The following is a 16,185-nucleotide window of genomic DNA, read 5'->3' as shown; positions in this document are numbered from 1 at the left end:
ATTAGCCCCTTTAAGCAATATATATGTTTGATTGTCTGCAGAAGAAACTACTGCTATACAATGACTTGTCTATTTACCCTAATTAAGCCTTTGAATGTCACTTTTAGCTGAATACTAGTATCTTGAAAAACATCTAGTAAAATATAATGTGCTGTCATTGTAGTAGACATGAAATGGTTAACATGTGTCACGTGATTGTGGTGGAGGGTCACCGGGGTTACGTAGTGCGCTTATAGGTGGCACCTGTTCATTCGCAACTTAGGAAGGAGAGAGAGAGGGGGTGAACGGGGACGCGGTACTCTTTGTTGACCAAACGAAACCAAACTTAAGCTCAAACTTAAGCCCAAATCAAATTCTACACTGTCCAAAGATCAAGGTACGTTTTATATTGGAAAATAAACGAGTGTAGACATTGGAACGACTTCTTGCCTTGTTTACATTTGATGTTTGCGTCACAAATCATGTCTCTGGTTTAGCCTCTCAGCTGTTAAACCACGTAGCCGCTACAGTCATCATAGCAAAGATAAAATAAATAAGTTATTAGAAATGAGTTATTAAATCTATTATGTTTAAACTGTGCTTTAAGCATCTTCACTGTATTTTTAATTTATTATTAATTAATAATAAAAACAGTCGGCAGCAGCAGGAATACCGCACGCTGTCTCTTTAAGAATAGTGCGGCTCTGATATGGTTTCTCTTTCTAATGTCTTTTGATTCTCAACTTGTTTGTTTATTATACAAATGAGGGTTAATATGAATAATCAGTAAACACCGCGCTCTGACACAAATGTGCATGTATTTGACCATTAAAGCGCTCACATTAAGATCGCGTTAGATGTGTGTGTGCTCTGCTGTCCGAAGCTAAGCGCGGCGCGCGCGCAAACACACACACACGCTATCTGTCCGAGGCTAAGCACGGCGCACACACACACACATCAGCACGTGCTCTTTTGCGCTTTTAAAAATATGAATGATGCACATCCCGTGCTGCAAAAGTTACATTACAGCACATGCTTTTAGTCACTTTCACGTGGAACTGAGCTATGCAGAGGCAAAGAGTTTTCATATGTGTACAACCGGAAAGGGGGCGGTACGTGATGGAATAATCGCTTATCTCGATTAATGGTTTTTCATAACTGTTAAAAGTCAAAATCGAAATCGGATTTTCGATTAATTGCACAGCCCTATGTCATGTACAAGCTACAAAGATTCTGGTCCTTGATGCTGGGGGAAATGGAAAAGATCTTTAACATGCCATTGGATTTTGACCCAGTTTCGTTGATTTTGGGTTTACCTAATTCAGTGGTTCTCAAACTTTTTTCATCAAGTACCACCTTAGAAAAAAATAGTCTCTCCAAGTACCACCAAAATGAGCAGTATTGAAATACAGTAGTGTAGTAGGCCCAGTAAAGCAGCTACAACTCTGCACAGTTAAAAAACCTGGCAGATTACCTCAGAAATATAGGCTATATGTCATTTATGGCATGTTATATACATAATTTTTTATAAATTTTGAAATATATGTAGCATGTGCACAACTGGAAGGAAGCCCGCGTACCACTAGTGGTACACGTACCACAGTTTTGCTGCCAGAAGGAATATTTTACTTAATTGAATTAGCGATAAATCTCCATCACTTAAAGGTTGGCACAAGATCATTTTTGAGTTGATTCCTCTGGAACATCTTACCCATGTTTTACACAAAAAACTGAACGCTGAAAAAAAAAATGAATGAATGAAAATTATAATTAAACTAATTATAAAATAATCTTGGCTTCTATTAAATACATAAACAACAAAATAATTAAACAAACAAACAAATAAATAAATAAATTAATTAATTAATTAATTATATATTTTTAAGATAGGCATGTTTTTTTGTTAACACAGCATACAGCAAACATACAGCAAAACATTAGAACACAGCCAAAAGTCATTTTGTACAAGGGGGTCTTACGCTTGAGTTTAGCAAACACCCTAACTAATGAATCCTTATTGTAAAGTGTGACCATTGAAGATATAATTGTTGCACCCAACACTTCCATCATGCACAAACACACACACACACACACACACACACACACACAGATGACTCACCAAGATCATCCTCTCCCGAATCTGCTTTAAAGATGTAAACTTTAATAACCTCCTGTCCATCTTCATCCTTTTCCACCTCCTGATCATCAATGGCTCCCTCCACCGTCACCTCGTCTCCGTCTCCTGACACCATCTTACCCGCATCGTCCACTGAGAGAGCAGAAACACATTAAAGCACTATTAAAAAGGCACAATTATGCAAAAATGACTTTTAGAAATGGTTTAAAGGCAGATGTGTGGAAAGAATGTGTAAATATAATCAGCTTCAACTGGGTAAAATTTATTAATTCTATTTTTTTAGAATCACAACAGTCTGCAGAAACACTTGGATTGACATTCTTCCTTTGTACGTGTGATTACAAGGAGAAAGCCCCGCCCACTAGTGACCATCTCTCCCTCATTAGCATAGAACATTAGTCTTGTTTTTGAATCTGCCACCATGCTGACACAGGCATTTATAGCCCCGCCCTCTTTTGAAAAAGAGCCCAATCTCATTTGAATTTAAAGCGACAGACACCAAAACAGCACAATTAGGATCAAAGCCTGAAAGGGTCAGTTTCGGAGTTATTAAACATTATTTATGAGGTATTTTGAGCTGAAACTTCACGCACAAACTCTCTAGGGACATCAGAGACTTAATTTGCATCTTGTAAAAGGTGGAGTACTATTTCTCCTTTAACTGATCACCTATATATAACCACAATAAAGAGAAATGAGCTGCATGTAAAGTCAAGACCGACCATATAATGCCCCACAAGGAAATCTAATGTATGGCAATATATGCAACTCACATATTTAAGATACAAGTTCAAGTTAAGACTTCACTGATAAAATAGACATATATTCAAGATATTTAAAAAAAAATGGCAAATTCATTTTCAATCATTAGAATAAAAAATAAAAAGCATGTTTAGGTATAAACTAAGTTGGCAGACCGCTGTGGTGACCCCAGATTAATAAAGGGACTAAGCCAAAAAGAAAATGAATGAACGAATGATATGTACACTCACTGGCCACTTTATTAGGTACATCTTACTAGTACCGGGTTGCACCCCTTTTTGCCTTCAGAACTGCCTTAATCCTTTGTGGCATAGATTCTACAAGGTACTGGAAATATTGACATGATAGCATCACGCAGTTTTCAAAGATTTGTAGGCTGCAATTCCATGATGCAAATCTCCCATTCCACCACATCCCAAAGGGGCTCTATTGCAGGGGAGGCCAACCCTGTTCCTGGAGAGCCACCTTTCTGAAGATTTCAGTTGCTACCCATATTAAGCACACGTGATAATTACAGACGGGTGTGTTTGATATGGGTTGCAACTGAAATCTGCAGGAAGGTGGCTCTCCAGGAACAGGGTTGGCCAGCCCTGCTCTATTGGATTGAGATGTGAACTCTTTGTCCTGTTCAAGAAACTAGTCTGAGATGATTCACACTTTATGACATGGTTGTAGCCCATCTGCCTCAAGGTTGGACGTGTTGTGTGTTTAGAGATGCTCTTCTGCAGACCTCGGTTGTAACAAGTGCTTATTTGAGTTACTGTTACAGCTTATTTGAGTTTGAGTTTACAGCTGGAACCAGTCTGGCCATTCTCCTCTGGCATCAACAAGGCATTTGTGGCCACAGAATTACCCCTTACTGGATATATTGTCTTTTTCTGACCATTCTTTGTAAACCCAATAGATGGTTCTGCGTGAAAATCCCAGTAGATCAGCAGTTTCTGAAATACTCAGACCAGCTCGTCGGAGACAAGCAACCATACCACGTTCAATGTGTGAATGAACCCCAAAACTGACAATTAATCCACAATGAACCAAAACAGACAATTAATTGCATAATCTCAAATATTTCATAAACAATTAAATGCAAGCTAAACTTTAGTGTCTACTAAATTTTCATGTCAAATTCCATTTATTATTATTTATTTCTGTGTTGAAGACATGACTGCATGCAGGCATGAATATATGAACGAATGATTATATTAATCTATGAATATATGAATGAGTATATAAATGCATAGATATATGAATGAATGAATGAATGAATGAATGAATGAATGAAAGAATATACGAACACATGGATATATGAATGCATGGATATACGAATGCATGGATATACGAATGCATGGATATACGGATGGCTGGATGGATGAATAAATGAATGAATGGAGGAATGAATGAATGAATGCATGCATGGATATATGAATCAATGAAGGCATAGATATATGAATGCATGGATATATGAATGCATAGATAAATGAATGAATGCATGGATATATGCATGAATGCATAGATATATGAATGTATAGATGAATGAATGAATGCATAGATATATGAATGCATGGATAAATGAATGAATTAATGAATGCATGTATATATGAATTAATGCATGGATATACGAATGCATGAATATATGAATGAATGCATGCAAGGATATATGAATGCATGAATGAATGAATGAATTAAATAATAAGTGCATGGATATATAAATGCATGGATAAATGAATGAATGCATGGATATATGAATGAATGAATGAATGCATGGATATATAAATGAATGAATGCATGGATATATGAATGAATGAATGAATGAATGAATGAATGCATGCATGGATATACAAATTAATGAATGCATGGATATATGAATGAATGAACTAATGAATGAGTGAATGCAGGCATGGATATTTGAATGCATGCATATATGAATGAATGCATGGACATACGAATGAATGCATGGATATTTGAATGAATGAATTAATGAATTAGTTAATGCATTGGATATATGAATTAATGAATGTATGGATATATGAATGAATGAATAAATGAATTAATTAATTAATTAATTAATTAATTAGTTAATGCATTGGATATATGAATTAATGAATGTATGGATATATGAATGAATGAATAAATAAAAGAATGCCTGGATGAATGAATGAATGAATGAATGAATGCATGGATATATGAATTTATGGATGCATGCATGGATATATGAATGAATAAATAAATGAAATAATAAATGAATGAATGAATGAATGAATGGATATACGAATTAATGAATGCATGGATATATGAATGAATGAATTAATTAATTAGTTAATGCATTGGATATATGAATGAATGAATGCATGGATGAATGAATGCATGGATATATAAATTAATGAATGCATCCATGGATATATGAATGAATAAATAAATGAATTAATAAATGAATGAATGAATGAATGAATGAATGAATGCATAAATAAATGCATGAATAAACCAACCAAACAAACAAATATAGGAATGAATGCACGCATATCTTACAGGAAATCATCAGGTAGTCTCCGCAGCTGTCAGAGTCGTGCTCCTGCTCTCTCCCCTCCACCAGCACATCCTCCGTCATCTCCGCCATGGCGACCCCATCCTCCTCCTCCTCACCCTCTAGTGACATCACACAGGTCTCCACGGCGACGCCCTCGTCATCATCACAGTGCACGTACTCGGCCACCACATCCTCCACTGCGTCCTGAATGACGAGCTCGTCTGAGGAGAAACCCTGAACGGACGCTCCCTCACCCTCCACCTCGGACACCAGCACCGTCTCCTGCAGCTCAACCACATACTCCTCCTCCTCGTCATCACCTGCGCCTCCTTCATCTACAACAACACACAAAGATAAATTTCCAAACTCAAAAAAATAAATAAAAATCAAGTGTGAAATATTTTTACAAATGTCACAAAATCTTTTGTCAATTTTTATAAATACAAAAGAACAAGCACTGAAGCTCTCTATAGTATCTCTGAGATCTCGGTCAAAAATCATAAAGTTGTATATTATTATATATTAACAGTACACTGCAAAAACACTGAACACACACACACACACACACACACACACACACACACACACTGTCAGCACAGCACAACAATACTGCTTAAATATGACTGAATGACTCCACAATGACTGAATCAATATATCAATATGTAATCATGTTTTGTGTTTGAATAAAGAGATATACAACTTCTGATGACATTTAATTCATATATATATATATATATATATTTTTTGTTTTTATGTTTTTTATGTTTAATAGACATGAACGATGGATGGATGGAAGGATGGATGGATGGATGGACGGACGGATGGATGGATGGAACGATGGATGGACGGATGGATGGATGGAACGATGGATGGACGGATGGATGGACTGATGGATGGACGGACGGATGGATGGAACAATGGATGGACGGATGGATGGAACGATTGATGGAACAACAAATAGAACAAACAAAGGAAGATAGATAGATGGATGGATGGATGGATGGAACGATGGATGGACGGATGGATGGAACGATGGATGGACGGATGGAACGATGGATGGACGGATGGATGGAACGATGGATGGACGGATGGATGGAACAATGGATGGATGGATGGATGGAACAATGGATGGATGGATGGATGGAACGATGGATGGATGGAACGATGGATGGACGGATGGATGGATGGAACGATGGATGGACGGATGGATGGATGTAACGATGAATGGACGGATGGATGGATGGAACGATTGATGGAACAACATATAGAACAAACAAACAAAGGAAGATAGATAGATAGATAGATAGATAGATAGATAGATAGATAGATAGATAGATAGATAGATAGATAGATAGATAGATAGATAGATAGATAGATAGATAGATAGATAGATAGATAGATAGATAGATAACAGAATGATACAGACAGAACAATATAAAGAATGATAGATGAATAGAACGATAGACATGAACGATAGACAGACAGACAGACAGAGAAAAAGATAGAAAGATATAACGACAGACAGACAGACAGACAGACAGACAGACAGACAGACAGACAGATAGATAGATAGTAGAGATCACGATTTTCTCATGATTCTGCAAATATAAAATAAGACCTTAGAATTGTCCTGGTCATTAATGATGAAAATTCTGATGTTGAATTATTGTGTTTGAGACATTTGCTTACAATCTGTCATCTTCTGCTTAAAATCTGTAACTGATGTGAGTTTTGTGAATGCAGAAGACTGGGTGGGTGTTTTTTCGGGGGGGTTTTGGATACTTTTTGGGCTGGAATCAGTCAGCTACTTCTGGTAACACTGTGTGCGCTTTCGGTTTCATTATCACTGCTAAGAGCGGTTTACTTCCCGTGCGGCTCCCAAACGATCACTCTGTGCCACAAACTGATGTTATGTACAACTTTATTACCTGTTATTCAGTCTATGCAGGTTCTGTTCACTAAAGTGGACTACATTAGTTCATTCAAAGGCGCGCGGCTTCCGCCTTCTCTGTGGTAACCGCTGACGGTCAGCTTACGTCACGTCTGATTTTGACAAATCCAGACCAGAAACTAAATACACATATGAAGAGTTCAGATGCAAAACCCTCTAAATCCATCAGACCTCTTTTCTTGTAAATAAGCATTTTCGTTCAGGCTCCACTGATAAGGGTTCAGAAGTTTAATTTTATATGAAATGAAAAGATAGTAATAAATAGTAAATAAAATACCTTTTTTTTTAAATGCCACTTTAGGCAAGGCAAGTTTATTTATATAGCACATTTCATACACAGTGGCAATTCATAGTGCTTTACATAAACAACAATAAAAGAAACAAGTATAAAAGAAAAATGTAAAAAATAATAATAATTAAAAAAAACATAAAAACAGGAAAAAATGTGATATAAATAGGGATGTAACGGTATCACAATTTCACGGTACGGTAATACCTCGGTATGAATGTCACGGTACGGTATTTATTGAATCATTTACAGGAAAAAACAAAACTTATGAAAATACTCCAAAAAAGTGCCAAAAGTGTCAATGACATACAAATTAGCCATCTATCTGTAAGCTTTGAAACAGGAACTTCAATTTTAATAACAAAAAAAATATTAAACCATGTAAAAAATAAAGTTTCAATTTAGTATTGTTGAAAACTCATCACATTCAACATTTAATCACACTCAGCCCATCTACCCAGATGAGAGCTGTGCTAGTCGGACTTCTCATCAAGCATCTCCCGCTGGATCTAATCTCACTATATTTATTAAACGGGATATTTCATTTATCTTGTTGTCTTTATCTAACGACATATTCCCTGACTTTGGTCATTGGAATCTATTACTTGTTCTCAGGTAACGTGTTTTGGCTGAGCGCAAAGATAAGTTAATGATTAATGTAACCACGTACATTCTGTATATTGACTGATCGCTTGCCTTTATTTCCTATAATGTATAAACTTATTGTATGTTATACTTTTATAATGGCCATTATCGATTATTAAAACTGATACTCAGCAAAAGAGAGGCTGTTTTGTATTTTCACTGAAATTGAAAGGAGGCAGTTGTTATCGGCTCATGTTTACATTTTATTGTTGATAAAGTGAAACAACGAAGCCAGGGTGATGTGAATGATGTTATAAAGTACACTGTTCCCTGTGAAGATTTACCCGTGTCCTCGGTATAGTCTGCTTTTCCATATCAAACTGAGAAGAAGAGACTGCAGCCTTGATCAAACTTGCGAAGTCTGAACTTACAAGGAGAAGATGCAGGACTGAACTGTGTGTTAGGCTACTTAATATTCAGGAAAAGCCCCAATCAGAGAGGCGAACGTCTGCAGCCCCGCCTCTGTTTTCAGATGTTTCCGTTTTCCGAAACGCTCCGTTTTCGGCGCTCGAGAACTCCGGCGTAGTGTGGACGGTTGGCGTAACCGTAGCAAAACTTATGCGTTTTCAAACTAAAACGCATTAGTGTAAACGGGGTCTTAGAGTTTTCCAGCTCTTTTTATCCCCGCTTCTAGCAGCACACTCCATTTCCGCATTACTGGATCTGTAGCGACAACAGACCACAAGGGATGATGGTCAAGCATGGGCTGATGGGAATTGTAGTTTACGCTACCTCCCGTTCGCTTCATTCGCCTGAGCAAATTTTCTCAGAAGACCTATAGTTTTACCGAGTCATGCGACTTCGGTAATATCGAAAAAAATTAATATTGCGGTATGACGGTATTTACAATACCGTTACATCCCTAGATATAAAGGAATAAAAAAAGAAGAGAAAAACAATAGTGCGATCTGTCGGACGCAGCACAGTGCTCATTCAGTAAAGGCACAGCTAAACAGATGTGTTTTCAGTCTTGATTTGAATGTGCCTAATGTTGGAGCACATCTGATCATTTCTGGAAGCTGATTCCAGCAGCGAGGGGCGTAGTGGCTAAAAGCCGATTCACCCTGCTTTGACTGAACTCTTGGAACTTCTAGTTTATATGATCCTAAAGATCTGAGTGATCTGTTGGGTTTGTATTCAGTGAGCATATCTGTAATGTATTGAGCTCCTAGGCCATTTAGTGATTTATAGACCAGTAATAATACTTTAAAATCTATTCTGAATGTAACTGGGAGCCAGTGTAGAGACCTGAGGACAGGTGTGATGTGCTCTGATTTCCTGCTTCTGGTCAGAATTCTGGCTGCAGCGCTCTGGATGAGCTGCAACTGTCTGACTGTCTTTTTAGGAAGACCAGTGAGGAGTCCGTTACAGTAATCCACCCTGCTGCTGATAAAAGCATGAACAAGTTTCTCTAAATCTTCACTAGAAACAAAGCATCTGATTCTTGCTATGTTTTTGAGATGATAGTATGCTGATTTACTGACTGCTTTGACATGACTACTGAAACTCAGATCTGACTCCAGAGTCACACCAAGATTCTTGACCTTATTTTTTGTCGTTTGACCTTTAGAGCCAAAGTACACATTCACCTTGAGAACCTCATCTCTGTTCCCAAACGCAATGACTTCAGTTTTCTCTTTGTTTAACTGAAGAAAATTTTGGCATATCCAACTGTTCATTTCATCAATGCATTGGCAGAGGGTGTCAATGGGGCTGTAGTCATTAAGGCAGTAAGGCTAGGTAGATCTGAGTGTCATCAGCATAGCTGTGGTAGGAGATTTGGTTCTTTCTCATTTGGCTCAGAGGGAGCATGTAAAGGTTGAACAGGAGAGGTGCCAGAACTTCACCTTGTGGGACTCCACATGTCATGGGTGTCCACCTCAACCTATGGTCACCTATACTGACATAGTAACCTCTACCTTCAAGGTAAGATCTGAACCATTTGAGGACCGTGCCAGACAGCCCAACCCAGTTTTCCAGCCTATCCAGAAGTATGCTGTGATCGACAGTGTCAAATGCTGCTCTGAGATCGAGCAGTACGAGCACTGTTATTTTACCTGAATCTGTATTTAGGCGTATATCATTGATTATCTTTATAAGGGCGCTCTCTGTACTGTGATGTGCTCCGAAACCAGATTGACAATTGTCTAAACACCCCTTGAACTATGGCTGCACAATTAATCGTTAAAAGATCACGATCTCGATTCGACCCCCTAGACGATCTTAATCCAGCATTTCTACGATTCTGTCAATCATATTTTCAAGTTCAGGAGAGAAGAAAAGGCGGCTGCACAAGTCTTTTCATTGTTTCACATACGTTGCTCAGTGACACTGACACCTCCAAATGATGTTGAATGAGTCACATACTGTATTTACAAGGTATAATTCACCTACAAATGTCATTTTTGTCTTCATATAATGATGTTTTCGCGGCCGGGAAATCACACCTGACGTGAGCTGCTGACCGTGAGCTGTTATCACAGAGAGGGCGCGCGCTCTACTTAATGATAGACGGGCGCGCGTCTACTTTAGTGAACAGAACCTGCATATGTTACGAGTAACAGGTAATACAGCTGTAAATAATATTCTGTTTGTGGCACAGAGTGATCGTTTGGGAGCCGCGCACAAATTATGAACAAGCACTTAGCAGTCAAAATGAAACCGAAAGTGTGCACTTCATTTAAATGATCGTATCGCATTTTAGAGTTATGATTACGGCAAGCATTTGATGTTTTTTCTTTCATAGCGAACCCACAGTTGTGCATGAAAATAAATGTTTACAGTGTCAATATAACTACTCTAGCTTATATATTGTTGAATATAATCTGAAAATGGCAAATGTCTGATTTTACCAGTGAATAAAATAGTCCAATATGACAGATTGCAAGCATATATCTCAAACATAATAATTCAACATCAGAATTATTAGAAGTAGAATAGAATTATTTATAGAAACCAGTAGACCTACACATAATATTATTATCGATGTTGTGCCATATGTTTGTTTTTACCTTACCTTTATTTTACATCTACAGAATCGTGATAAAATCGTGATCTTTATTTTAAGCAAAAAAAATTGTGATTCTCATTTAAGCCAGAATCATGCAGCTCTACCTTGAAGCTTAAGAACTTGTTAACCTGATTAAAAACAACTTTTTCAATGATTTTGCCAATGAAAGGGAGATTTGAGATTGGCCTGTAATTGCTCAATAGGGTGTTATCCAGGTTGCTCTTCTTCAAGAGGGCTTTAACAGCTGCAGTTTTAAGTGAGTTTGGAAAAGAATTTAGACAATTCTTTGGTTTTTAACAAGGTACATTTTCTTTTGCGTCAAAACCAGCTAAATAAGTACACCTATTGAGACAAGACAGTGTAATTAGTTGAAAACCACTAAAGCTGCTATTAGAAATTATTTTACCAAACATAAAACACATACAGTACACAGACCACCTGAAATTAAAACTGCATAAATCTGTCTAGTAAGTGGCGGTTCATTCCGCTGTGGTAACACCTGATAAACCAGGGACTATAAGGAAAATGAATGAATGAAATCTGTCAAGTGCATTTATCAATAACATTAAAACTGACATTAATTAAATCTGAACAATCTATTGTCATTTCTGATATTTGGGATTTAGATTTAATGTAAGTAGAGCAATGTAAACATTGTAAACTAAGCTTGTTAGATTCAAATAATGTAGTGTAAAAACACTGTGAAACATCAATATCTGTGCATTTATACAAAAAGCTAATCAGACGTAGGTATTATAAAGTAATATAAATAGTGTATAGTTTTATACATTATATTTATCTTTTAAAAAAATAGCTAAAATTAGCAAATAAAACACAAGGTAGGCCTACTGGACAAAAAGGGGATGCCTCTCAGACAATTTTAGAAGCTGTCATTCATTCATTCTCACCATACTCGCAGTCTTTGTCCCTTTTTTGTCTCTTGTTTATCCTCATAGCATCCACGTGGAATGAAATAACAGAATCTTAACTCGAACGCAGTTGCTGCTTAATGTATAGTAAATTGGGCTCATTCAAAGTAGCGTCGCTGCGCAAACAAACGTTATAAAAGCATGTTACACGTCCAACTGTGAATTTCAGTTTATTTCTAAAAGTTTACTAACTGTTACAATTCTTTATACAATTATACAAATACAGATTCATTCTAAGAGAACCTCACCATCCTACATGAAAAAAATACTGCAGTAATTTACAGTAAATACTATAGTGTTTTTGAACCATACTTTAGCAGCGTATTATACTATATATTATGGTATTTACAACACTTTGTTAATGAATGCTCCAGCATTCTGTAGTATTAACTATAGTGAACTGAATGTGTAATAAATACATTTGTTTTTACTACAGTATCGTGTGGTGTATTGTAGTATATAAGATACCCCATAATAGTGTAAAACTACAGCGCTGGGTCATTTGTTAATATTACTATTCTTGTGTTACCATAGCCACTTTAGAATAACCACAACAGACTAATTGGTGAAGTCTAGAAGGGATGCAGCTGTGGATACTCACCTCTATATAGAATAATGTTTGACACTGTACAACGATTAATATTTTTACATTACAGTGATGGTTGGGTTTAGGGTTGGGTGTGGGTAACCATTAATAAACTATAATTAATGTGTAAATTAATAAATAATATGAATAATACTCTGTGTAATTACTGTTTTACATTACTGTCATGGTTAAATTTAGGGTTGTGTGGGTAGACATTAATTCACTATAATTAATGTGTAAATTAATTAATAATATAAATAATACTCTGTATAATTACTGTTTTACATTACTGTGATGATTGGGTTTAGGGTTGGGTGTGGGTAACCATTAATACACTATAATTAATGTGTAAATTAATAAATAATATGAATAATGCTCTGTATAAGTACTGTTTTTTCATTACAGTGAGGGTTGGGTGTGGGTAGACATTAATACACCATAATTAATGTGTAAATTAATAAATAATATTAATATTACTCTGTATAATTACTGTTTTTACATTACAGTGAGGGTTGGGTGTGGGTAGACATTAATACACCATAATAAATGTGTAAATTAATAAATAATATGAATAATGCTCTGTATAATTACTGTTTTTACATTACTGTAATGGTTAAATTTAGGGTTGGGCGTGAGTAGACATTAATTCCCTATAATTAATGTGTAATTTTATAAATATTATGAATAATACTCTGTATAATTACTGTTTTACATTACTGTGATGGTTGGGTTTATTATTAGGGTCGGGGTAGACGTTAATAAAGTATAATTAATGGGTAATTTAATAAATAATATCAATAATACCCAGTATAATTACTGTTTATACATTACAGTGAGGGTGTGTGTAGACATTAATGCACTAAAATTAATGGATAATTTAATAAATAATATGAATAATACTCTGTATAGTTACTGTTTTACATTACTGTGATGGTTGAGTTTAGGGATGGGGTAGGTGTCAATAAAATACAATTAACAGGTAATTTAATCAATAATATAAATCATTTTCATCACAGCTGTCTCCCTTCTAGCAATAACCAGATCAATTCAGAGTACTTCGTAATAATGTTGTTCAAAAACATGAGTATTTAGTACGAATTACTATAGTATTTTAGGATGTGCTTGGCATTTATTAAACCTGATGTTTCTTTATTACCTGAGCCATGCAGTATAATCTTCGGCTCCTGAGAGCGGAGAGCAAGCCTGGTCACCTCCTCATCCATCGTCTTTATTCTTCATTGGCCACGGCACAGCTAACACAACAACACATGCAATTCATCTGTTAGTCCAACTGCATTAATATATGGACAAATCTGTTTTATTATCATCAATTATTATAGGCTAAAATCTCTAATAAACATGCAAATACTAGCCTAGATAAAGCCTTAATTCATTAGACTGTGAGAATCATAACAATGTGGCAGGCTTCAAAACATGCATTGGGTTTGAACGGTGTGTGCACATGCATAACATGAACATGACATAAATAATTGTGAACATATCACTGACGGACGTGCTCGCCCCCTTTAATTTGCGAAGGACTGCGACAAGATGCGCGACTGGAAATGAACGCAACACACAAGCGAGCGCCAAAAAACGAGTGTGCATCATTTAAAAACAGCACAAAATGCATTTAATCCACCGTGCATGACAGGAAACGCTCGAAGATCAAGCATTTGAAAGCAAGGCGTGCATGAACGCGCAATGGAGCCTGCATGCAACCCCCCGCGCGCGTTCAGTCACAAGCACCACAGAGATTTCCTCGTATTTCAGCAGCACACGAAGCCAGACATAAACATGGCGCCTTGCGGCCATAATTTCCCCCTCTTCCAACTGAAAACAAAACCATCCTACACGCGCCATTTTGAGTCATAACAGCTACGCGTTTAACTCGCGTTTAACGCACACATTAAAGCACGCGTAAAGCGCTACAAGTCAGATAAGCGTTTGGAGGGAGCGTTTATAAACAATAACCCACCCCCAATGTTTAAGGCCCCGAATGCGGCCTGCGAAAGGCCCGGCGGCCAACCCGAGGCCTTGCATCTCAAAGCCGCAACATAATGCAACAAAACGCGCACTAAATGCACGCGATCCAACCGTGCGCGCGCGGCGAGCAAGCGGAGAAATCCCCGCGCGGTGCGTTTGACCAGCATTCGCGTGCTTACCATAGACGAACGCGCGGGGCGGCCTCCAGATTTTCCCCGGGCAGGCAGGCCGTCGGATTCCCCCAGACTCGGGCAGGGCTGGAGCGGGGTTTAGCGGGCGCTGGGCGGGCCGCGGAGTGCGCAGGGAGGGCGGAGCTCCACACACAGACCCGCAGCTCCGCCACAGCGCGACCCGCCGTCAGCGACACACGTCACTGCGCAGAGCCGCAGGAAAACGCGGAAGGCCGGTGAGAGACATTTCACCGATTAAAAACGATGCTAATAAGAGCAGTTGTGGACATTTACCGTGCCAAATCCCTATGCGTCATTATAACCATATGTTTAACACTTTATGGCTGAAGCATTACTATTAAACATGCGTGTTTGCTTTGTTTTGGCCCTTGAAATTGCCCTTCACACGCACTGCATTTTCACACCCAAGTCAGACGTACATATAACGGAGAACATATTAAACCCACAATTTTTAAAGATACATCTTTATGTTATCTTATAAAGTAAGCATGATTTGACCCGTCTGTTTAGCTTTTAATGGCTGAATTATTAATATTAAACATGCGTGTTTGCTTTGTTTTGGCCCTTCACGTCCACTCCATTTTCATATTAATGTCGCACATCTGTATCTATAAAGTATAAAATATTAACCCAATCATTTTTTTAAAGGTATATTTATATATTATCCTTCTAAAAATGCATTCATGGCTGAAGCATTAATATTAAACATGCATGTTTGGATTGTTTTGGCCCTTGAAATGTCTCTGCATGCACAGCATGTTTCACACCTAAGTCACACGTCTGTAGCCTAAATGTAAATCTGATAAGCCCATGCTTTTTAAAGGAACATTTATGTATTATCTTTTAAAATAAGCATTATTGTAACGTTATGTTTAACCATAAGTGGTCAAAGCATTATTATTAAGTGTGTTTGCTTTGTTTTTACCCTTGAACGTGCCCCTCACATGCACTGCATGTTTCACTCCCAAGTCACACGTCTGTATAACTAATAACATATTAAACCCACGACTTTAAAAGATACATGTATATATTACCTTTTAAAATAAGCGTGATTTAAACTGTTTAGCTATTAATGGCTGACTTATTAATATTAAACATGCATGTTCGCATTGTTTTGGCCCTTCACATCCATTGCATTTTCATATCTAAGTCACACGTCTGTATATATAACGTAACACGTTAACCCCACTATTTTT

At 37.2% G+C, this 16,185-nt stretch overlaps 1 protein-coding gene across 2 annotated transcripts in view; it reads right to left on the bottom strand.

Annotated features, from left to right (window-relative positions):
* LOC563292 (zinc finger Y-chromosomal protein 1) overlaps positions 1-15,062 on the bottom strand; it is a 35,374-nt gene extending 20,312 nt beyond the window's left edge. For both annotated transcript variants that reach the window (XM_686657.11, XM_005170809.6), the window contains exons 1-4: positions 14,978-15,062; positions 13,969-14,065; positions 5,405-5,737; positions 2,099-2,248 (exon numbers count right to left, since the gene is read on the bottom strand). In XM_686657.11, the coding sequence (XP_691749.6) occupies positions 2,099-2,248; positions 5,405-5,737; positions 13,969-14,035 (550 nt within the window). In that variant the 5' untranslated portion in view covers positions 14,036-14,065; positions 14,978-15,062. The remainder of the gene's footprint in view (positions 1-2,098; positions 2,249-5,404; positions 5,738-13,968; positions 14,066-14,977) is intronic.
* Between the last annotated feature and the right edge of the window lie 1,123 nt (positions 15,063-16,185).

The sequence above is a fragment of the Danio rerio genome, chromosome 5 (assembly GCF_049306965.1).
Source record: "Danio rerio strain Tuebingen ecotype United States chromosome 5, GRCz12tu, whole genome shotgun sequence".
Classification (NCBI taxonomy): Eukaryota; Metazoa; Chordata; class Actinopteri; order Cypriniformes; family Danionidae; genus Danio; species Danio rerio.
This window is presented reverse-complemented; position numbering and strand designations above follow the sequence as displayed.